At 37.8% G+C, this 25207-nt stretch overlaps 2 protein-coding genes across 5 annotated transcripts; one reads left to right on the top strand and one right to left on the bottom strand.

Annotated features, from left to right (window-relative positions):
• Positions 1 to 918: 918 nt before the first annotated feature.
• On the top strand, positions 919 to 10428 carry LOC113038605 (baculoviral IAP repeat-containing protein 2-like). Of its 3 annotated transcripts, none has more exons than XM_026196162.1 (9): positions 919 to 1036; positions 6987 to 8535; positions 8631 to 8730; positions 8807 to 8885; positions 8970 to 9018; positions 9126 to 9368; positions 9452 to 9706; positions 9947 to 9988; positions 10130 to 10323. In XM_026196162.1, the coding sequence occupies exons 2-9, from the start codon at positions 7506 to 7508 to the stop codon at positions 10321 to 10323; spliced, it is 1992 nt and encodes a 663-aa protein (XP_026051947.1). In that variant the 5' UTR covers positions 919 to 1036; positions 6987 to 7505. The 3 variants fall into 3 exon arrangements, with proteins under 3 accessions (XP_026051947.1, XP_026051948.1, XP_026051950.1); XM_026196163.1 differs by lacking the exon at positions 919 to 1036 and adding an exon at positions 2520 to 2658 and having other exon boundaries at positions 10130 to 10428; XM_026196165.1 differs by lacking the exons at positions 919 to 1036; positions 9947 to 9988 and adding an exon at positions 2520 to 2658 and having other exon boundaries at positions 10130 to 10428.
• A 138-nt stretch (positions 10429 to 10566) lies between these two features.
• Positions 10567 to 25021, bottom strand: polq (polymerase (DNA directed), theta). 2 transcript variants are annotated; one of them, XM_026196161.1, is made up of 32 exons: positions 24606 to 25020; positions 24179 to 24284; positions 23433 to 24090; positions 22782 to 22964; positions 22458 to 22588; positions 22114 to 22270; positions 21920 to 22028; positions 21608 to 21821; positions 21353 to 21494; positions 21124 to 21270; positions 19773 to 19985; positions 19276 to 19418; positions 18989 to 19187; positions 18769 to 18911; positions 18479 to 18672; positions 18266 to 18390; positions 17921 to 18164; positions 14991 to 17524; positions 14078 to 14215; positions 13798 to 13982; positions 13451 to 13691; positions 12975 to 13168; positions 12738 to 12866; positions 12481 to 12655; positions 12290 to 12404; positions 12080 to 12198; positions 11768 to 11952; positions 11491 to 11602; positions 11281 to 11405; positions 11064 to 11205; positions 10884 to 10987; positions 10567 to 10793 (listed from the first exon to the last, which is right to left on the bottom strand). In XM_026196161.1, the coding sequence occupies exons 1-32, from the start codon at positions 24665 to 24667 to the stop codon at positions 10680 to 10682; spliced, it is 7782 nt and encodes a 2593-aa protein (XP_026051946.1). In that variant the 5' UTR covers positions 24668 to 25020; the 3' UTR covers positions 10567 to 10679. The 2 variants fall into 2 exon arrangements, with proteins under 2 accessions (XP_026051946.1, XP_026051945.1); XM_026196160.1 differs by having other exon boundaries at positions 10567 to 10987; positions 24606 to 25021.
• Between the last annotated feature and the right edge of the window lie 186 nt (positions 25022 to 25207).

Genomic DNA, 25207 nt, shown 5'->3' with positions numbered 1-25207 from the left:
GGCATAAATGGCTAAACAGTCCATTTAGATATGTATGTGTGCATGCATATTTTTTATGAATTTATTTATTAATTCACACAAACATACAATAGAATAAAGTAAAAATTACAACAAGAAAGAATTCTAATTAGAAGAAAAATAAGATAAAATAAACACGTGTCCTAATTTTTAACTCCATTAGGCGTTATTTGTTTTTGTTTAGTTACCAAGTAAACTTGGTATAAATAAATAAATGGGTAATCTAATTCTTAGAATTAATTGAATAGAATTTTTTCTGTCACCCACTAACAAAATATTTATGGCTAATTACCTGAGATCGTCCGGGATTTTCCTGCTGACACTGGTTATCCATCTTCACCTGCCACAGCAGCCACGAGTCGCATTGGAGTGGTGTCAACTCTCCCTTGGACTGATTGGCTGTAGGAGCAGCTGTCAATCTAGAACTTGTGGGCCAAAGGTGACGCTGAAGCATGCCCTGATTTACATTAAACTTTAACTGCAACTTTTAGAAACGCAAGCGCAGAACGTGGAAACAAGAGCAAAGGGGAAAAGACCACAAGCACACAAAAAAATAACATATGAGCAGGAAACCTGATTTTGTTTGCAATTTGGAAAATTTTGAATTTATGTTTCAGTTTTGTGCAATATAATTTTAAATGTGTTTACATTTTTGATTCACGCTTATTATTTTGTGACATACCCGGGTATGTTTATGAATGGACTGTTTGTCATTAAAAAAAAATTGCATTTGTTTTTTGGTTTTGTGGATTATTATTTTACACGCATTTTTAAATATTTTATTTATGGTTATTATTTTTCGATCTGTGACTGCAATACATTTGGCAGGTTTCTAATCCCATACACTAGCGTGCAAGCTTCTTAATTGTAGTCTGCAGCATGTTGGAAAGTCCCGTAGTTTTGGTTTGCGTCATCATTCCTCTGGCCAACACACTAAACTTCACGTTCTGACTGGTGACTAGAGAACTAGAGACTAGAGGTGACTTTGCTGTTGATTCCTCTGCCATCATCTCAGCTGGTGAGTAAAGAGATATCATTTGAGTATGTCCACTCAAATGTGGGTTAAGTGATTTTTTTTTTTTTTTTTTTTTTTTTTTTTGTAGTTGATTATGAGTGGGTTGGGAGTTTGTATGCCATCATAAGAGATCAATCAATAAATATGTTTTATTCTTAAGTTATTGTAAACCTTAATTAAGTAAATGTTCTTTATAAAGTGATCCTCCTTTTTTGTGGATCAACTTGTTGGTGATTATTTTAAAAACACTTTTTTACAGGGATACAAAAATCTAAAAATGTAGTCAACCTCATGATATTTTACACAAAATAGATGTACTGTAGAATAGTAATTTTTAAAGACACTGGTGTTTATGACTTTCTGGTGTTTTAAATATGCTTAAAGATAAACCATGTACAAATTAATCAGTTAACAACAGCATTTACTAGTATTTTCTTCTGTGCTGTACCAAAGCTTCTCAAAATCGCAGTTTGAACCCGCCCCAAACAATTGTATTCTGTCAATGCGCGGGGCGTGGTTTTAATTTTGATATAAAGTGTGCACACCAAAACTTAAACTATTTGCTAGAGCAAATGATGAATATTGCATTAAATATACTTTGATAGAGACTAGAGTATGCAAATACAGCACGAGCATCATTGGGAAGCAGAAAGTGTCCGACTTGATTTCTCCGCTACAGCCGCAAACTGCAAGGGGCAACTCTCGCTGATCAGTCTGTGCAGCGCTGCATTAAGTCAAACATATCTAATGCATATATATATATGTGTGTGTGTATGTATATATGTATGTATATATATATATATATATATATATATATATATATATATATATATATATATATACACACACACACACACACACACACATTAAATAAATAAACAAGAACTTTTATTTTGGATGCGATTAATCGTATGGCAGCACTATCTAAAATGTTTTTATCATAGTAAAAATAGATGATAAATGCGCCTTTCGTTTGGATTTAAATAACAAGCACTTTGGAGGTCTTGTTTATCATATTTATTTTAATTTAAAAGAAACATAACTAAAATTATATGTGAATAACGCGATATCCGCCTTTGATCTCGTAGGTCTCCGAGTCCGTTCCACTTCGAGAGGTCCGTCTTCACTGAGCTTATTTCGCTCCTCCCCTAACCGACTGCAGCCGTCTACCCTCGCCTACATTTCACACGAAGTGAGGCGCATCTCAAACAAACAAGACTAATGTTTTACTGAATAATGACATTACCGGAAGAGCTTTACGGACACTTTTACTGTCTATGGGGTTGACACGTAATTCGAGAATTTTTCCTTTGGAGCATTTGTAATGAGAAGCCACCCCACCCCGCCCCTTCTCTCTCTCTCTCTCTCTCTCTCTCTCTCTCTCTCTCTCTCACACACACACACAAACATACACACACACAATATGTAGAAATAAATATGTGACTACTGCCTGACAGACAGTGTAAGAAAAATATATAAATATCTAACCTTTTGTTAATAAAAAATAAAAACATTTGTTGCACTTTAAATTCGTGACAGTTAATGTGTGACGTCATTTCCGCCTCTTGGTCTAAGAAGAAAGGACATTTTGTGCTGAACAAAATCCGTTTTTGTTCTTAGCATCGGTGAGTCGTTTTTTTTTTTTTACTCTATGTTGGTCTAAATCAAGATTTGATTACCTTTGTAGCGTTGTATAGATTTTGTAGCGTTGTATAGTTTTTGGCATTGAAAAAGAATAACTGGTTGTCTGGTATGATACCATTAGTCGTCGATGAAATGGCAGCGTCACGGAAAAGAGTCTTCTGACTGCGGTCTTGCTGACAAATAATATTAACGTTAGCTATAAGATTTAACATCGGCGATACACAGGATGCCAATGTGGTTAGGCTACCCTCTTATGAGACGTAAACATGCGTACTTTTTAAAGGCAGAAATTACTCCTATAATATTTTTGTGTTTTAAATGGAATACTTGGAAGATCACAAATATCAGAAGAAAGGGTTGTCAAAGGGTAGAAACCGATGATCTATAATTGAGAACAATATATAGTTCAGTGGTAGAAACTCAAGAATTTTCTGAACAGTCATCGTCATCCAACAAATACGACACACAAGCACTGATCTCTAATAGAGTTAGTCATATATAGATCAGGGGGTATTCCCGAAAACAGGTTATGTGACATAACCGGGTATGTTAAAGAGTAAGTAAACGGATAACCTCAATTTTAAGTTCCAAAGACGGAGGTAACTTTCAGGGTATGTCAGTAGTGAAAGCAATTGTCACACTCTGAACTTAACCTGTTTCTAGGGTTAGTTCACTTCAGAGAGCCTTCAGTGGGCGTGACAGATAGCGCACAACATTATATAATATTACAATATGTAATATAGCCTATTATATATATATATATATATATATATATATATATATATATATATATATATATATATATATATATATATATATGATATGTTAATGAGGGAGCCCTAATATAAGTAATAAATAAGGTAATATATTATTCTAATATGATTGTTTATTTTATTGGCATATATAAGAGCTGTGTAAATTATAAAACACTATGACAAGGTAATGTTTAACTTAAGATATATATATATATATATATATATATATATATATATATATATATATATATATATATATATATATATATATATATATATATTTTACATTTTACATGTTATATTATCTCACACATGGAGCGGCATTTTCTGTAATATCTACATTTTAAATCAAAATACATTTCTGATATGACTTTATATATAATTGGCATAAAACAAACAATATAAATCACATTCTCAAGGATTAAAGATTAAATGGAAAAAAAATTAAATGATTGTACAGCCATCAGTTAGGTGGCGATATGCACTAAGCATGTAAACAACTAATGAACAAAAGAAGAAGAAAGAAACAGCTTGGCGCGCTTTTTCTTAGCGTCTGTTTCTATAGTGATTTGTCGCTCTGTTGAGAATGTCTTGAGTCTTAACCAGGAACATACTCTGAGTTGACTGAACTTACTCCTGGATGCGTTTTTGGAACCACATACCTCGAGTAAGCAAGGTTTGGGGTTAATCAACCGAGTGTTCAGGGTTTAGTTCACGATAAGGTAACCCTGCTTTCTGGAATACACCCCAGTCCTTACAAGGCTGGTTTGATCTCCTCTATTGTCCACGAGCTATGGTGCGGGGTTGCCAGGTTTTCACAACAAAACCTGCCCAATTGCTACTCAAAACTAGCCAAATCACGTTTCGAGAGGGATCCCCCCAGTAAAAGTCACATTGCAGATAGGTAAAATCGAGCAGCAACTTCCCGCTCTCTCCCGTGAAATCATCAAAACTGCAATTCATCAACTGGCCGCTAGAGACTGGCTGCAAAAGGGAGTCAGTCCCATAGACTCCCCATGTTAAAATGCCCAAATTTACAGAAGAAAAAAACATGTTTCCAGCCATGTGCAAAAAATGAGTTTGGTCTATATAGCTAATTTTGCCCTTCATGACAACTGTTTCTTCCGTTAAAATTATATTAAGCCTTATGCTGTGTTCACACCAAACGCGAATAGAGCGTCTGGCGTGAATGATTTCAATGTTAAGTCAATGCAAAAGCGCGTATACGTGCGTCTCGAGGTCTCGCGGTGGGAATGAGGCGTTTAGCGTGGTGCAGAAGATGCAAATTCGCCTCATGATGCGAATTGAGCATCTGGTGCGATATGCGCGTTACCCGCGAATGGTGCTTTTATTTCGCGTCTGCCGCCGAGTTAAAAAATTTGAACTTTGGCGTCAATTCCTGCCGCGTTAACCAATCAGGAGCCTGCTCAGGAGTCTCTCATTCAACAAGGAGGAACGACTGATGTTGTCAGTGAGCAGTCAACCAGAGCTTTATGACACAATTATCACAAACAAATGCATATTTCAGGAATAAAAAGGACCTCGCTTGGAAGTGTGTTGTAAATACACATTTAACTTTTGAGTCACTTTCATGTTTATTGACCCGCGGCCTTCCCGCTGTATTTTCCCCCTAATATAGCCTACAGCTACTTTTCGCTAACAAGATAATGCGTTTATTCAGAGGGAGTGTGCAGGAAAAAGTGGAAAAGACCCAAGTGCTCGATCAACATCAGCCATCTTGCAAACAGACAACCGCTAGCACTTGCCCCTCCCACAAGAAGCGGATTTCGCCTCAGACATGCATCAATTTCACTTCAAACTTTTGATTTTTACATGCGTCTATTTCACTCTAGCCGCGCGAATGCATTCAAAATTTTCAAGCGGCAAACTAGACGCGAATTTGACGCTCTGTTCGCCTTTGGTGTGAAAACAGCATTAAAGTTCTGCATAATTAAGGGCGTGTCCACTTGAGTGATCGGTGGATTGCAGCTGCTGACACTGCCGTCATGCTAGGTGGGCATGGCTTCAGCAACCAGCTGCCGCCTTTTTGCTCATTTTCGATGTCCAGGAGAGCCACGACGGACTGCTCTGCACACTTTGAGCTTAAAAAATACTCTTCAGGAGTCTACGGGTGATGGCACAGACACTATGTCCATGTTTTTATGAAGTCTATGGGTAAAATACATGATTTTGGTTAGGTTCCCCTGGTCAATTTAGCATTTTAGGGGATAAATATCATGTTATTGGGGTCGCTTAAACCTGCGGACATGAAAAACAAAAACCCTCTCCAATATTTTGATCACTTGGGGTAATAATCAACAATTATGATTTTAACCCTTAAATTTTAATTTAATTTTAACCCTACTATGATGTCGTAGGAGAATCCAGTGGACAGAAATTTCTGATCTTTCAGATCTGCCTCCATTTTGTTAGCAAGACCCAAACTTCCAATGACCCAATCAATTCCCAAAGGATGGAACCAAGTCTCGTCTTCTCATTTTAGATGCCGTTTCACTCAGATAGATGTCACATTAAAGAAAAAAATACAATTGCAACTTCTCTTTCATGTCGACTTTAAGAAAATTAAATAAGATGGACCTATTATTAGTTGTAATATTTCAATTGGTTGGAGAGGCTCCTCACTGCAGAGCCAATGGCTGGAGCTTGACGTTCAGAGCTCTTTTGACAAGTCGGCTGTTTCATGATTGGACAGATTTACCCAGATCCATATTAACTATGGTGTGTGTTTCATGTTTATTATATAAATACCATGCAGTAATATCTTCACTAGAGGGAGCGGGGGCCGGTGAGAGGATTTTTCACGAGTGAAGATATTACTGCGCCAAGACGAAGTGCTTACAAGCACTTGCCATGGTATTCCGCCATACAATATAGTTATCCATTTTACACGCTTGAAAAGCGCAACGTTTTGTTTTGTGTTACCGTCCTAGGTCAAGTTACACTACGCGAGTAACTGTATTTAAATAGGGAAAACGTGGAGGTGTTTGGTACCTTCTCTGCTTAGCCCATATTGAATGAATGGGCTAAGCTAAGCGCTTTCAAAGTGTCACCGCGCGCCAAAGCGATCGAGTGCACGCACTGAGACGAGAGAGCTATGTATCAACTCATCTTAGTTAAGGGAAAAACATACTTTAATATGAAAACATGGTGGAGTATCCCTTTAAGAAGCTAAGATTTAAGAAGTTGTGCCATTTTACAAAGATAAGCTGATTAGATGTGTGTGTGTGTGTGTGTAAAATAGTATATCAGTCTGGCGAGAAATCTGAAAAATTTACTAGCCAGTGGCGATTTTATTGCCAAGGTGTGCGTAGAGGGTTGCAGGTCAGAAATTGAATACCCATGCCATTTCACAATAAGGACAGAAAAGATGATCACAGCTTCTGTTTCATGCTCTAACATATTATACTTTTTCATGTTATGATTTGCAGAACTGTTAATTGTAGTTAATTGTACCCTTCATGTATTCTATGCTGGGAAAAGGAAGACATTCATTTAGACCTGTTAATTAATCATGTGGCTCTATGTGTTTTCAGGTTCCTTCATTAAAGGGGAAGAAAGCACATACTTCCTCCATTGACCTTTTATCTGTTCAAGAGTTCATTTAATTTTTTTAATAAGATAATGTGTTCTGTCATGGACGACTAGACACCCATCATGGGGTATCCAGCAGAGAGAAAGGCTTCAATTGGCACATCCTGTGGTCATATTTTTTTTGTTGGATTTCATATTGACTATATGTTAAGGTCCAAAGAAACCACCATTTGTCATTTAAAAATGTCTTTTGGTCAGTGTAGTTGCAGTGCATTTTTTAGTGATCCAGGATGAGGTTAAAGAGCTGCCATGGAGGAATGGCATAACATCCATCTTGTTCATCTAACCAAGCTTTTTGATTGATGTGGCTTCTTTTATGTTTCACATTATGATAAAGCAGTTTTAGTTCAGGGCACATGTCACCAGTTCTGTGAAGAAACCCTTCTGTTGTGTAATCAAGTCAAGTTTTAAAGACATGGATAAAGAGGATTTTTTTTCTCTCTCTCTCCGTTCAGGGTTAGATGTTTTTTTTGTCTTTTTTACACAGTTCATCCTCTATATGCACAGAGCGTATTCAAGCCTTTCTCTCTGCTGGACATCCCCTTCTCTTTCCCCAATTTTTTGAAATGGAAATTATACAAAACAGTGCTTTCCTGAGGGGTTTGTGTCGCAATAGCGCCCCTGCAGATTTACAGTATGATAATTCATCAGAACTCTTTCGTATATCCACATATGCTAAGTTCCCCACCACTGCGCCAGTGACGGAGAGGAGTCTCGCTCGGGCAGGCTTTTATTACACTGGAGTAGGTGACCGTGTCCAGTGTTTCCGCTGCAATGCGACGGCTGACAACTGGCAATCTGGTGACTGCCCTGCTGAGCGCCACAAACAGCTGTCTCCCAACTGCAGCTTCATCCAGAGTTTACCCGCCACCGCAAATCTCCTGTCGTCCTCCCACTCAGCCTTTTCCCCACTTCGCAATGTAGCCATCTTGCAGCTGTCTGCCCCTGCAACCACAGGAGTGTCGACCACTGCGGCATCATCTTCAGGCCAAACAGAGGAGCAGGTGGGTTACCTAAACATGGGATTCAGTAACCTGGCACCCTCCAGTCCCATTTCCTCCCGTGGAGTGGAGGATGTGTCTCACCAGAGACCGCCGGCTTGTCACAATCCCAGTATGCGTCGGGAACAAGATCGCCTTGACACGTTTCAGAATTGGACTCTTGCTACAGTAACTCCAGCTGAGCTCGCCAAAGCTGGTTTCTACTACCTTGGCCAGGGTGACAGGGTAGCTTGCTTCAGTTGTGGCGGCCAGCTTAGCAACTGGGAACCAGGAGACCGGGCAGTATCTGAGCACCAGAGGCATTACCCCAACTGTCGCTTTGTTCGAGGCGACCGTGCAGATAACGTACCGTTATCTGGTGGTGGCCTTTCAAATGTATCTAACTCAGCAATGCAACAGTGCGAAGAACGGCTGTTAACATTTGTCAACTGGCCCTCAAGAATACCTGTTCGACCAGACCAGTTGGCTAAAGCTGGGTTTTACTATGTTGGTAAGAGTCTTGATGACATTACAAGTCATTCAAAGTTTAACTATTGTGCTTAGATCCTCATGCTTAGGATTATTTCTTTCTGTTTGTTTTGGTAGGTCGTAACGATGACGTGAAGTGCTTTTGTTGCGATGGTGGACTCAGATGTTGGGAGTCTGGTGATGATCCATGGGTAGAACATGCTAAGTGGTTTCCAAGGTAAATAAAAGTGGCATGATTCTCTGTCCCATGATGATATTATGTGAATATTTATTATGCATGCATGTTCTTCCAGATGTGAATACCTGTTGCAAGAAAAGGGCCAAGAATTTGTTCATCAGATTCAAGCAAGATTTCCAAGACTATTTGAACAAGTATGGTAAAAATACTGGTGTCATTTGTTATTCAAACATTACAATGTACACTGATGGATTTCTATCCTTTTTTACGTTTTACAGCTTTTGACTAATGGAGACAGCAACTCAAGAGAATTTGTTGATCCCCCTGGTAAGTTTTCTATTGAGCTGACCTTCATGTGATATTAATTTCCTTTACATTTAGTCAGTATTTGTCATGTTTTATATTCATTAATTTTATTTTTTTAAACTGTGTAGTTGTACACCTGGGTCCTGGAGAAGACCGTTCAGAAGATGCAGTGATGATGAACAATCCCGTGGTTAAGTCAGCGTTAGAGATGGGATTCGAACGTAGTCTGGTGAAGCAAACAGTCCAGAGCAAAATTCTCACAAGTGGAGAAAATTACAAAACTGTTCAAGAATTGGTTTCTGATTTACTAAGTGCAGAAGATGAAAAGAGAGAAGAGGAGCGAGAGCTTCTTGCTGAGGAGATGGCTTCAGGTATTTCTACAAAATGTATTTTCAGTCTGATGATTCCAGAGTTTGACTCAACGGAATCTAACATTCAGTGTGTTTCTTTACAGATGGTTTTACTTTCCTTAAGAAACATCATGCTGCTTTGACACAGCGTCTAAAAAGTGTCCAGAGCTTAATGGATCATCTTCTGGAGGAGAATGTCATCTCACAGAAAGAGTATGACACTGTTCGTAACTGCACTTCAGTCAAGCAGCAGACAGGGCAGCTCATTGATTTAGTCCTGTCAAAAGGAAATGCTGCAGCAGAGGTTTTCCGCAACTGGATCAAAAAGAATGATGTGTACTTGCTGAGAGAATTGATGGGTATGTAATATATGAATCAGATATGAGATAGTGTCTGTAAATTTTCAGTGTTACATGTTGTTAGTCTGTGTCAGTGTGAAACTACAAGGCCAGTAGATAGGAACACTTGAATCACTTAAAAAAATGGTGATGCCTTTTATAAAGATCCTAAAAAGAGCAGGGACAAATCCACAACAAATAGAATCACTACATAATATTGACAACCAATTTTTATTTTTTTTGTTCTTACTGCAATTTCAGCCCAGACAAATGAAGCTGCATCACCGAGTCAAGATCTTTCAGGTATATTCAAACATGAGAAAAGGTTTTCTTTTGATTTTGCCCCTTTTTATCTCTAGCCATCACACTAAGGGAATCAGTTAGATCCCACTCTGAAACAGTGAGTTTGTATAAAGTAATTGACTTTTTCCATTATGTTCACAGATTTGCCTATGGAGGAACAGTTGAGGAGACTTCAAGAGGAGCGCACATGCAAAGTTTGCATGGACAAGGAGGTCAACATTGTCTTCATCCCCTGTGGCCATTTAGTGGTTTGCAAAGAGTGTGCACCTTCTTTACGCAAGTGCCCCATATGTAGAGGATTGGTCAAAGGGACAGTACGTACTTTCCTATCATAAAATAAACCCTTTGACAAGTAACAAATCAACAATAAATTGAGCTGAAAAAATATTTAAATTAAAACTATATGAGTAAAACAATAAAACCGTGAAACTCAACAAATACCTGATGCTTGATTTTTTAATTCATTAAAATCTTGTCTACAACAAATGCTTAAAAACAATGTACAGAAATATTTCCATTTCAAGTTTCTTTAACTTAATAGCATCTGTTGAATTTTATTTCAGATTAAAAACATTCATTGCATATATATATATATAAAAATGCATCTGCACATTTAGTGTCTTAAGAGTTGATTCATGTCATTCTTAATCACGATCAGTAATTTAGGAGTAGATTAAAGGACACATTTGTTTTAAATGTCCAGGTCTTGAAGTTTACCCCAGCTTGGTCCCACTTTGACTTTTACTCTGAGCTTAACATACAATTTCACAACACTTTCCATTTCTCGCTTCATAATCTGTGCAACCTGTAAAAACATTACCGTTAGACTTATCACCACTGAACTTTGCTTACAGTCCAAGGTACATGCAATAATTAGACTAGTCTTCCCAATTACCTGAATGACATCTTCCTCTGCAACCTCATAGATTAGTTCATCATGCAGCTGAAGTATAAAAAAGCCTCCTCGAGAGGGTCTACACTGGTTTCTGTGCCTACCACCTGAGCAAAACATTATATATTACATTTACATCTGACATGTAATAGTGAAAACGCTGTGATATGAAGTAGGTCATACTCAGTCTGATTGGAGGGTGTTGATGTGATGTGGGAACTCCAGGAAATGCTGCCTCCAATCTGCGCTGGATGTTGATGGTTGCTAACTTAACAATGTCAGCAGCAGAGCCCTGGACGGTTGTGTTTACTGCCTGTCGCTCTGCCTAAAACGTGAGGACAGAAATTAAACACTTATTCCACTGCAGGTATATTCTAATGGAGGAATCGTGAAGACTTACGTGAGACTTTATGTAAACATTTGTGTCTTTTATTCCAGGCAAAAAACGCTTCCTTCCAAGTAACGTCTGCACATAACCATTTTTCCCACATTTCTGCACAGTTTCACGCAGAAAGTTCTGTATGCCTGATGGAAAAACAAGAAATAAGTATCATTATTTCACACTTTTTTTTTTTGGACCAGGCACCAGTTATAAATTGTAATAATTTACCAGTGTATCTGGATTTAAACGTCTCAATATAACAAGCAGCATCATTCTCATCGATGCCCATTTGTTCTCCAAGTGACTTTGCTCCCATGCCATAGATTATTCCATAACAAATCTATTGACAAAATGTTTACGATTTTAGTGACAAAAATACAATTTCAATATTATCAGTGGCAAGTGATAATATGAATGTGCTAATTACTACTGTATAGTAATTTACAATTTTAAAGTTTATTTTAGAATGCTTGTACATGAAAACATATGTATTTATGTAGCAAACCTGTTTGGCTTGTTGCCTCATATTATCATCAACTGAAGCAGGGTCTACCATTTTCCACTCTGCTGCTATGCTTTTAAACACATCTTCACCACTGTTGAGCACATGGAGGAGCCGCCTGTCCCGGGACAGATGAGCTAAAATGCGGAGCTCCAACTGTGAGTAGTCAGCAGCCAGAATCAGACCTCCTGAACACAGGTACAAGATTAAAACAGAAAGCATGTAAATGTGGTATAAATAATGTTTATATAAGTAAACAGATGTCTATTTAAATTATCCCCTCTTTAACCAGACCTCTCAATAATAGTTTCATACCTGAAAAAGGAACAAAAGCATGCCTCATGCTGACAGAAAATGGCATCCCTTTTTCTGGTGATTCGTCTGATACCTTTAAAAGGGGTGCCAACTGCCGGTTCATTTTTAATCGTTTACCCCTGAAATAAACAATTTTCAATGTATATATTTAAATATGTACACATGTATTTTGGTATATAGAATAAAAAGTGGGAAAATATAAGACGGTACCATGTTTTGCTTGCACCATTCTGTGATGGTTGACTTTCTTCTATAAGTGTTGGCATCTGAATTTCAAAATCTTTAGGGACATTTTGAATGTTTGGTTCAGTAAAGCTCACGCGACCTATGTGAGAGAAAGATTCAAACATTCAAATTCTGTCATATATTAAGTTTAAAGGGTAATTCTTCATGCTCCACACCTGTGGCAGTGTGTGACTGTGAAACTGGATGTATTCGGTCCATCTTCAGAAGTGAGTGCCACTTCTTCTCTCGTTGCAAGGGGAAAACCACTTTTGTCAATGCATTCGTGATCCTTCTCCACTCAAGAATAACACTTGGTAACTGATGCAGTGGCTTGAGCTTTTCTAAAACATCCTGATGAAATAAGAAAAGAGTGTATTCAGGAAGTACATACCATAAGTTTAAATGAAAGAAAAGAGCCGACACTAGAACGTACCTTAGTTGTACTGAACTGCTTGGAAAGTTTGATACGGGCTCCTGCTCTCCTAGTGTAGCCCAGCGTCTTCTTATTCTTTAGAGCATTTAAATCTCCATTGGGAGGCAGCTTCAACTCAAGAAACAATACCTGTAAAAGTTGAGATGGAGAATTATAAAGTTTTTCATACAGGATAATGAATTTCTATGTGGGTAAATGTATAAGCCCATTATTATTTTAAATGGAAATAATGATAACCTCTGCTACATCCTCTGGACTGGTAAGTGAGAAGCTGTGTCCCGCTAGCTGATAAGCTTGGGATTCAAGAGCACTTAGCTTGGCCTGCATCACATGTTTTTGAGCCTCACATTCAGCAACACTAAACCCAATTCCATTTAGCTCCAACAATGCCAGGCAGTACTGGGTGGGCATCTCTACTTTCCTGAATACGTCTAGCAAAGAAAAGAACAAGACATCACATAATTAGTATCTATATCACCAACTCAAATATAGACCAGGTTTGTTCAATCCTGCACCTGTATTGCCACTATCCTGCAGAGTTTATTAACTAATTAAAAACATCCCAACCAGCTAATCAAGATCTTCAGAATTACTAGAAACTTTCACGTAAGTGTAGGGAATGGCTGGAGCTCCTACTCTGCAGGACACCCTTCAGTAGCAGGACTGGACACCCCTGATACAGACAAATCCAGAGGCTCAAATTATGTTTCTACCTAAGAAACCATCCTTTTCAAGAAGACAGTTGAGTTGCGTCATGACTCTGAAGACCAGAACAGACTCAACAGCAGCTCTGTAGCGTCCAGGCTGACTGGAATCTCCATAGATGCCTAAACTCTGCACACCCTGACCAGGACTAATTCCTTCCAGCATCAGGAGATCCTCAGTAGCAAAGCTGGATACCATGTTGTGGAGAGTGCGCTCTTTGGAGCTTGAATCCAGAAGCCAGCATGCAATCTAGTGAGGGACAAAGAATTGAACATAGTTAGAAATCCTATCCCTGCCAAACTCTGAACAGAATGTTTATTTTTTATTTTTTTTGTCTGACTGTATTCTAACCAACCTTTGGGTCTTCAAATGTGCCACGCATAGCAAGCTCACATGCAAGTAGCAGGGTCTTGTAAACATGAATGAAATCATAAGAGACTATCACTGATTCTTTTCCCAAGCAGCACTTTATTTGCTTCAGTCGCTCCTCAACTGTAAGGGTCTCATCAAGAGGTGGTGGAGCTAAACTGGCACTTATATCTGTCAAAAGACAAGAATAGCAGTAGGTTTAGAGGCATTCAATGAAACAAACTCATTAAAGTTGGTTAACAACTTCACAATGGCATGTTTCCTACCTGTGTCTGACAGCTCCTTTTGTAGAGACACAAAATAAGCATCTTTTGATCCCCAGCATACAGATATGCCAATGACAACAAGATCCTCATATCCCTTAAGAAAGAAGCCATCTTTTCTTTTCCTCACTGGGGTAGTAGCTTCAAACAGATAACACAAGTTTATAAACTGGATAATATCTGGAAATTACATTGTCTTATATGCAATGTTCCCTCTAATTTTTTTTCTTGCCGAGCAAAACTTTTCTCTATTGGGCGGACATTTTGGTTGCCTGAGCAAAAACAATCTTTATACCACACTTGCACAGTGGACACACAAAAATAGTGTGTAACTTCTAACTTTGATGTGTTATTTATTTTATATATGTGCATATTTCTATTTATTTGACCCCTGATGTAACTATATGATGTACATTTTTCTTTTTTTACAGTATAAACTGCCATTCAAAAGTTTGGAATCAGTAAATCAGTTTCTTAGGGTCACCACGGCTGTATCTATTTGATAAAAAAAAAAAAAAAAACATTATTATTTCACAAAATAATTTAGTGAAATATTATTGGAATTTAAATACAAGTTTTTTTATTTTTATATACTTATATACTATATATTATTTATTCCTATAAATCAAAGCTGAATTTTCAGTGTCACATGATCCATAAGAAATCATTATAATATGATTTTTTGAGACCGGTGATATTTTTCAGGATTCTTTGATAAATAAAAAGTTAAAAAGAACAGTGTTGATTCAAAATATAAATTTTGTGTTACAATATATACTATTCTATTTTTTTAATACTTTTATTCTGCAAGGATTTATAAATGGATAAAAAGTTATCATAAAGACTTAGAGGGAACATTGTACAGTATATTGGGATACTAAAACATATAAGAAACAACTTTTTTCTAAAGTCTTACGTTTTTTGAATTTTCCACCTATAACTGTCTCAGTTTGCACCGAGGTGTTGTCTATCTTTTCACAGGCAAGAGCAAAAGAAAATCTGTCCTTCGTTTTCCACTCCTTTATAAATGTATGGAAAAGCCTTATATCACTTGCCACATCGATTATGGAGAATGTTTCTGGACTGCAGGAGTTTGAAGCAGGAAGTGACTGACACTGAGAAAGCCTCATAAAGCCCTCATCAGCCAGAGACATGTCTAAATCTGATGCTGTGTTTGTCCTCAAACAAGACTGATAAACTTTCTGGGAACTGGATATAGAATTTGGATCCAGTTCAGACCTGTGCTTGGTGACATTAAGAGGTGATTGTATAGCTGAAGTGGTCATTTTAACTCGTGGTGTGACTGGTTCAGAAACTGGCGTGGGAGGAATAAGGTCATTGTGAGTCACTGGTTTGGCCGGGACTAACACAAAATCTTCTGTTTTTGAGTTTCTTGGACCTCCCTGATAAATTCCACTGTTTGTAACTGAGGCTACAGCTTTTTCGACAACAGCAGCAGCAGCATTTGGTTCCACCACTGTTGAATTTGACTGCCCTGGAATCTCAGATAGAGTTAAAAACTGATCAGACCATTTGTCAAAAATATCCTGCATTCCTGGGCTGATGTGAAATGATGAACTGTTTAATTGGCGTCTTTCAGCTGAAACCCTTGAAAGAGGCTCATTGCTTTGTGATACATGTAGTTCAGACACAATGTCATCTGTATAACTGGGCTTCTCTGCACCCAATCTTGGGCCATCACCAGCCTTGACAGCACTGTTAATTTTATCAAGGTACTGTTCTCCAATAAGTAGTGAATCTCCCCATTCTGAAAGATTGAAAGATGATTCCCCCCATTGGATTGCTTCCAGATCCTCCGTTGACACTGCATCTCTTCTCTCCGGAATGAGTTCTGGAGAAGAGGCGTTTGAATTGGCACGCGCTTCAACCACCTGTTCTTCTTCGTTGTCTCGATCCATTGCTGCCTCCTCCATGGCATCCAAGATTGAGTTGTCGTAGAGACTGTCAAACAGAAAACTGCTACTCCGGTTGAAGCTGTTGTCAGTAATTTGATCAGAGGACTCATGATTTTCCCTTTGCTCTGCAGGTTTATTGGAACTTGATTCTTCTTCAGTAACCTGGTTACTGTAATTTAAAATATTCTCCAACTGGCTATCAGTAAGCGAGATGTTATATTTCGGTTTGAATTCAGTGGCCAGGCCAATCTTATGAGGTGATAAACCATTAACTGGGTCTTTGTTTTGGTCTTGATTCACATTTTCCAGGAAAGATGACTTGTTGATAACTTTTCTCTCACTTTCTGAATCAACATGTTTGTTACTTTCTTTGAGAATGTTTAAATTACCAATGCCATCATCCCCTTGAAGCATCTTTTCAGTCTGTGTATCAAGTTGAAAACTATCACCAAACTCTTCCATTCCATTTGTGTACAAGTCAGGAGAGCTAAGCTTGCTAAGCTTCACAGAACAACAAACTAAATCATGTTTAACTTGGACAGTTTCATCTCTGCTGCTGGTTGTCCCAAAACTGTGAGTAACTGTTTCTCGCTTTTTATTTTGAGTTAAATGTTTAGTTTTAGATGTGCACTTTTTCGCAGTGACATTTTGTGTTTCTCCTCCCTTTTTTGGATCATACGAGTGAGTTTTTGACTCAATGACTTGGTTCAGTCCAGCAGTGAATGGCTGGATATTCACCTTATCTTTATCTATTTTACAATCAGTTTCAGGTTTATTAAAGCAAAGTTCTTCAACATTTGATATTAGTTTAGGGTCTTTTGAGATTAGAGGTGGTGTTTTTGATTCACTGACTGTGGGTAGTGCATCAGCGTCCACAACATCCATCCTTCTACGTTTCGAAACTGGACTTACACGATGGTCACTGCCAGAGTTGCAGGCACTTTTTATACAGGTATTGTGTCCAATTTTTTTTTGAAGTGATTTTGAAGAGCAATCCGATGACTCAGCTGTTTGGGTATTTTGACAGCCCTTGTCTTTCGCATTTATTGATTTTAGAACTTTATGCAATGTACTTGATTGCTGTTCACATTTTTTAGCAGGTTGACAGTCAGCAGATGATACACCGGAGTCAATATCCACTGGCTTTTCTGAATTAGTAGTGATCTCTAATGTCCTCAAAGGAGGATGGGAACAACTGTCAGAATTTTCACCCACCAACAATTTTTGTTTGTCCACATTGGTTATATTTTGCCCCTCTTCAAGTTCTGGACACCTTGACATAGACGGTAGTGGTTTTTCGTTGGCTGATTCCTCGGTTGAATGGGAATCTAGCTGGGTTTTTGTTGCGAGAGATGCTGGGTTCCATTCCACCCCAAGAAGAGCCAAATCCTGCTGGAGGAGCAGCTGGGCCTCAGCCACAATTTGCTGAGCAGCCTCCCTTTCAGTCAAGGCCTTTTTCCCGCTGACCCAGATGCAGCGCATACTCTTACGTTCTTGAGCCTCTGCCTCGCTTTCATCCACTGCCTGCCTGGAGCTGCAGAAATTCAAATGATCACAGTATGACTTAAAATAATTATAGATTAAATAGATTAAAAAATATTCAAATTCTGTCCATTAAAATAAACCGTTATGGATGGTAACCATAACACAAACTAAATTAATTTCCAAATAAATTAAACATAAAACAATACATTATAATGTATTAACTTAAAGTAACTGTTAAACAACAGGAAGGGTGATAATAAAAAAAAAAAAAAACAACCAAAATCAATCATTTTAAAATTAGTAATCAAATCATTAAAAACTAATATCAACCAAAAACTGATACACATCTCTAAAATGACCACATTCTGCAGTAAGTAAAAAGCTTATCAAACATAAGAATAACAAAAAAAAAAATTTTAGGCTTATCATCTCTCGGTTTCATTACCTTTTGAAAGGGATAGCTTTCCTGAGGGCCTTCTCCAACTCAGGAACATCAGCTCTTGCCACCTCTGCCACTGTGACAAACCCGGAGCTGTGGAGCGTACGTGCTCTCTGAGCGTTTAGTAAAGAAATACGAACCAGATCACACAACTCCCTCTGGACTCCAAAACTCAGACGACTCTGGAACTGGGATAGAAGCAGCTCTAGATTGTGCCATCCAAGTCGATTACAGAAGACTGTAACCATACCTGAAAAAAATTGTTGCCAGATTTTTTACTATGCCATAGTTTATCTTATATTGACAAGTAAGCAAGCCCGTGCCTACATCCTCACAGAGATGTCGATGTACCTGCATATGTTGAGGCAGACTGCTGAAGTGACTGAAGCTGTCCTCGGCTACAGCCGTACTTCTTTGCGACAGCTCCAAGTGGTTCTTCGCTTATCAGTTCATGGAGAACTAATGTTGTGAAAAAACTGCACAATTTTTTTTTTTACATCAACATACAGCAGCTTAATTGTAAACATTAATTGAAGCACTTTATAATAAGAAAATACATAGTACCGTTTGTGAATGGCCATCTGTCTGCGTTGCTTTTCGGTTTTAGCAATTAATTTGCCACCAACGGAGCGGGCCAGGAAACCTTCTTGGATGCCCACCATCTCAGCCACCCGTTTCATTGCAGACGGTAGTTGTTCCCACAAACAGAAGAATTGGTACCAGTCAATAGTAGTCCAGTCCACATACACAGGTGTTATCTTAAAAATGCAAAACACAATTTTGTTAATAACTCATATTTTGAATATAAAGAATAAATATGTAATAGAAAGTTATAAGCTGATGTGTTTGTATACCTGATAGAGGATATGGAGATCATTTTCCAACACAAATCCTTTCATTGCTCTTTGGAGATCTGCAAAAATCCCCAGGGCTTCTGGGGGTGATAAAGATGAGGACAGAGTGGCAGAACCCAGATGCGTGGGGCAGTACCTCTCCACTGTGAGACAGACAATTATTAAATTATCAAAATGTCAACATCTATCGTATACCAAAAAAAAATTCTTGATAAATTACCATCTCCCTCCGTCTGTATATGTATAAACTCATTGTCCATCAGCCACTCTATGCAGGCTTCAATAGCCCCCTTGTTTCGAGCTTCTGTTTCAGCTTCTTCCTCACGTGGCTGTTCAGCTGCAATACTGGCTGCGAGAAGAGTGCAAGAAGCATACATCCTCACATCCTGTGGTGAGCTGGCGACTCCTCCAACGATGATCTTCAGTCAAAATGATGAAATTAAATCCTGTACATATGCAACCAATACAGTATCATACAACATACTATAAGGAGAAAGACATTCCCACCTCGAGGATGGCCCTGAGCATGCTGGTAGTGACGCCCTCACCCTCCCGCTTCACCAGGCAGCTGCTGATAGGCTTGAGTGTGCCCTGGATGAGGCTGATGCCCTTCGCACGTTCAGCCTCTTTACAGACCAACACACTCTCACCTGAGTCAACACAGATCATTACATCACTATTAACTGTAATACTTTTGAAAATTTTTGAAGGAAGATTGTGGATCTTAATGTTGTGGAAACCTCAAAAAAGAAATACTTTTTTTTATTTGTTTGAATTATTGGATATTTTAAATACAATTTTTTGTAACAAAGTTAAATTCTGAAATGCCAAAAACTGTTTCTTTTGTTCAATTCAATATGCCCGATTTTTTTAATAGTAGTACACATTATATAACAATGATATATAACATAATAATATACTATCACAAAACGCATAATAATGAACAATTCAAAAATCTCTAACAAAACAGTTGTTATGAGATTGAAAAAACATGTAGCACTGACCTATAGTGTCCACTCCTTTACGGCCTGCTCGTCCCACCATCTGCTTATAGGTTAGAATGTCCAACAAATGACCATTAAAGACAGGGGTTCTGATAATCACACGACGGGCGGGCAGATTTACACCAGACGACAAGGTGGAGGTGGCAGCTAGCACCCTAATGTATCCTTGACGAAAAGCACCTTCTAGAATATCTCTCTCATCAAATGTCAGACCTAAAACAAGGATTACAAGAAAACACAATAGATTTGGGATGTCCTTATCTTTTTAAAATGAAAAAAAGGTTTACTTTTTTATGTTTTTTTTTCTTAAATATTTTATTTTACATTTTATATTATTTAAATTATCTACTTAACTAAGTTATTGTCTAGCAGTCGGATCATTTATTTGAAGGAATACTCCACCCCAAAATGAATTTTTTGTCATTAATCACTTACCCCAATGTCATTCCAAACCCATAAAAGCTTATTTCACTTTCGGAACAAAATTTAAAGATATTTTGGGTGAAAACCGGGAGGCTTGTGTCTGTCCCATATACTGCCAAGTAAATTACACTGTCAAGGTCCAGAAAAGTATGAAAGACATCATCAGAAATAGTCCATCTGCCATCAGTGGTTCAACCCTAACGTTATGAAGCGATGAGAATACTTTTTGTACGTAATGAAAACAAAAATAACAACTTTATTAAACAATTTGTTTCCTCTGTGTCTCTTCGCATCACCATAACTCCATTTTGTAGAATATCCACTGAACACAAGCAGCATATGCTCTTCTGTGTCAGCTGCACCACAAGGATATGTGTTCTGTTTATTAATGCTTTTATTTGAATGAAAACAGTGCATCCTTGTGGTGCGGCTGACATGGAAGAGCGTATGCTGCATGCGTTCAGCTCATATTCTCCAAAATGGAGCTACTGTGATGTGGAGAGACACAGATGAGAAAAATTGTTGAATAAAGTCATAATTTTTGTTTTCTTCCATTATAAAAAATAATCTTGCCGCTTCATAAAACTCAGATTGAACCACTGATGACAGATGGTCTATCCTGACGATGTCTTTAATACTTTACTTGGCAGTCAATTGGACAGTCACAAGCCTCCCAGATTTCATCCAAAATATCTTAAATTGTGTTCCGAAGACGAACCAAGCTTTTATGGGTTTGGAATCACATGGGGGTAAATGATTAATGACAAAATTTACAATTTGTGGTGGAGTATTCCTTCAATTATTATTATTTCTTTAAAAAAAATGTTTTTAAAAAAGTACAAAAGCTGAAAAAAGTGTTAATAAAGCTTCATAAAAAACTCGGATTAAAATGTTATATTTACAAAATCAATCATGTAATCACATGTACCTGCATGGTGGAAGGCCACCCCCCAGGGAACCGTTCGCTGGAGCACCTGGTCCAAGCCTGCAGGAGCACGCTTGAGCTGAGCTACAACATCCTGGAGACCTTCCTGATTCAGAGATATACTCTGCACTCCAGAGCCTGACTGCATTTCTACAAAAGCAAACAATGTAAAAGCATAACACGTACCGGAATACTAAAAAGCATGCAACTTGATATATTGTAATCTGTAAACCTTTGTGATGAAGATTGTAAAACTCTCTTCCAATGCTGTCTGCTAGTTTCTCACACCAGTTCTTTGAAGGGCAGAACAGCAGTGCAGAGTGTCCATCCTGCACCGTCTCAAAGCAGAGGCTGACAATGTGATCATCATCTCCCTACAGACACATTAACTTCTTATCTTGTAATAGTTAACATTAGCATGTACATTCTATGTCATGCAAAAATTTGATTCAGTTTTCAGATGCCAACAAATGTGTCAGGCTCTGACCTTTACAGGAAGAGCTGGGGTGAACTGTCTGATCAGGTTCATAGATCCATCGTAGACATTTGTGCCTATCTTGACCCACTCCATCAGTGGCACAGGACGATAGTTAGTACTATACAGCTCAGCATTCAACCAGTGAGCAAGAAGGTCCAAGTTTGGCAGTGTGGCGCTCATACCAACTATCTGCACACCAGCAGAGGCATTTTGAACAGAACCCCTTAAAATAGAAACAGGGTTAATCTTGACCAGAGAGACTGATTGTTAGGATTACCATTTCTGGAGGATTACTGGCTCAAACGTTGCATTATCACATACCTTGCTGTGTTTTTTTGGCCAATGTATTGGATTTTAGTAAGCAAAAGTTCTAACAGATATCCACGCCCTGAGTCCCCAACCATGTGCAGCTCATCAACCACAACAATTCCTGCAAATTGGGTGAAAATTTTGTTTTACAAGAGTAACTTAAAGAGTAAAAAATGTAAGTGTTTAAAATAATTTAATTATTTTACCAAGAAGATTCAATTTGTCTTCTTCAATGAGTCTGTTGATGAGTCCATTAGCTTTCTCTATTGTGCAAACAGCTACATCCAGAGCTGAAAACCCACCGGCTGCTGAAGTGTTACCCATATACCCCTCCACTCTGACCCCTGCCTCCTGAAATACATTCTGGGTGAAAATGGCAAGCGTAAAATTAGTAGAACCTCATCAACAAAATTCTTAATTGTATATTGACAGACATTTTAAATTTAGAAATCAACTATTAAATATCTAGATACTGTATGCACTCACAAACTTTGATCAGTGGGCAAACTGAGATTTTTATACAGTATGCACTCATCAAATGGGAACCAACCTGAAGATAAAACATCTTCTCACGAGCCACAGACACAAAAGGAAGAATGAACATGGCCTTCTGTCTCGTTTCCAAAACTCTCTTCAGGATTAACAGCTCAGAAACCAGAGTTTTTCCTGCACTGGTTGGAGCTTAAAAAAAGAAAATGTAAAACCGTACATTTTAAACTGGAAAGAAATGAATTAACTACATGTATTATAGTATCACATAATCGCAATAAGTTAAATATTAAGTATTCTATCAGGAGCTGTTTCTCAGGAAAACAAGACTAAATACAAACAAAACATTTGCAGTCAACAAACAATAAGAAAAACAGCTATTTACCAGAATACACCAGGTTCTGGCCCTCCAACACTTTGCCCAAGGTCAGACACTCAGCCTGCCACTCAAACATCCTCTGAACACCAAGACTCTGGTATTTCTCCAGAACAAGGTTAGGGAGACCCCAATTAGAGAGCAAAAGCTTGTCTGACTGGTCCGCAGGACGTCCCATATGGATGCTTTGTGCTGTTTGGTGTAATAAACAGCAAAAACTGAATTAATATTTCACATACCAGCATTTTTTATTGTTGTTATTTTCAATAACAAAATGCCACACAATTTTAAAAAGTCTGGAGTCAGAAAGTTTAAATTTGATGAAAATTGACAGTAAAAGATTTTTTTTTGTGTGTTTCACAAAAATAATTGTTCTAATAAATGCTGTTCTTTCTGTTCTCAAAGAATCCTGAATAAAGTATCACAGCTTCCACTTAATTATTACACAATACAAGTGTTTTTATCATTGACAATAATAAGAAATGTTTCTAGAGCAGCAAATCAGCATATTAGAATGACTTCTGAGAGATCATACAACATTAAAGATGGGAGCAATAGCTGAATAAATATAACATGAATGATGAAATTAGACAATTCTTTCTGTTTGTGAAAATCAGAAAATGTAAGTCCCTTGTTTAAATGCAACAGTGGAAAATATACCTGCATCTGGTAGTGTAGCATCACCGAGGACACTGAGATCCAGTCCAGGAGGAGGGGTTAGCACAGAAACTGAAAGGTTTTTCATTGATCTCTGCTGATGCAACATTGATCGCTCTTTAGCAGCAGCCATATGTGTCGGACTGAACAGAATGTAGTCCTTGGAGGTGCTGAGAGAGTCATTTGGGCTGGTATCTCTTCTGAAATTTAACTTTTGCTTGCTGTTTGCTACTTTAGGTGTTTTTTTCATGGAGTTGATGATCTTTTGAGGTGAAGAATATTCCTTGTCACATTTAATCTCATGGCCCCGGGCCCGTCCACCTGCTTCAGTCATTTTGGTTTCACTGAACAATAGCTTTTGGGCCAAATCCCTCCAGTCGTTCTCTTTTTTGGCTTGTGTTCTGGTTCTTCTGCGCTCTGTTGGTGACAACGCTGAGCCTGGACTTGAAGGGTTGATGTTTTCTCCATTTTGCACTTGTTGCTCACAAATATTTTGTGGAAATTCAGAGGTTTTTTTAAGCGATGCTGATTCAGTTTGTTGAAAGTTTTCATCTTTTTTGAATTTCAAGACTTCTGGACCCAGTTCATCAATAGCTTGTAAAATTTCCACATCCATCGCCAGAGTGGGGTCTCCTGCCATCCATTGCTTATTCTGGTTTTCCTTCAAATAGAAAAAGTGAATTTTGCACTTGGTGTAACTAAACTTATCAGTGTTTTAATATTATATAAACTGAGTATTAAAGACATACTTTAGGCTCATTATATCTTCTGTTCTCAGATATATCCGTTGCAGAGGAACATGCTTGATGCAGGCGACTTGATTGTCTATGTGGTTTCTCATCTGCAATAATTAAGCTACACAAATAAAAAAAAACTACCAGTTAGTGACAACAATTATTTACATCTCCCATCAGTCATAAAACAAACAAATGCAAAAACATGTAGTTAAAACAAGCTAAATATAGGAATTATAGCCTCAACACTAAAAAAACGCTATTGTTTTCAGCGGGAACTCATTCAAAGTCTCACTTACTTATTTGTGTACATTAAACAAAGTCCTTTCAAGCGTTAAGATTAAACAGTGAACCATTAAAAGCTCCATGTCAACCAAGTTTGTAAACAAAACCTTGGAAACGTACACAATAAACACAGATTCAGATTTCCAACAAATCTTACCCCTTTGTCTTTACAATCCGATGCTGTCCCAAATAAATCTTTCTTGTCGTTGAAGTAGTCATCACGTTTAGAAATTAAACGACTAACGTTACTAGTAATGTCTTTACAATCAATGCTTTGGTTGAGTGAAAATGTAAATAAAATAAAATATTTGGGTTAAGGTAGCTGTTGTGTTGCTACCTCCCGTCACTCCACACAAACAAACTCATATAAATGAATTAAAAGAAATTAACGGTACTGGCATTCCTCTTGTTATTTCATCCAGACGAACTCGCATTTATCATTTTCAGAATAAAGCTATTTACATAAAAGAATCGTTAAGTCTTTGAATGAATTATATTTCATTGGTCCTGTTGATGTAAATTCATATTTAATGACAATTCGAAGAAATCAAAACAAAACAAAAAACAACCAAATCAAAGAACCCGCGGTGTTTGCACACTAAACTGTCCCGCAGAAACAAGTCTACAGAGTCGAGGTTCCTCCAGTGACTGCATGCAATATCATTTTAGCTGAAAATAAAATCTAAACCATATTTAAAAACTGCCAATTGACACGCCTTTATCCTTAAATATAACATTTAATAAAAACAGTATTTAAAT

Source organism: Carassius auratus, chromosome 21 (assembly GCF_003368295.1).
Source record: "Carassius auratus strain Wakin chromosome 21, ASM336829v1, whole genome shotgun sequence".
Classification (NCBI taxonomy): domain Eukaryota; kingdom Metazoa; phylum Chordata; class Actinopteri; order Cypriniformes; family Cyprinidae; genus Carassius; species Carassius auratus.
The sequence above is the reverse complement of the archived record's forward strand: the minus strand, read 5'-3'. Positions and strand labels throughout refer to the sequence as shown.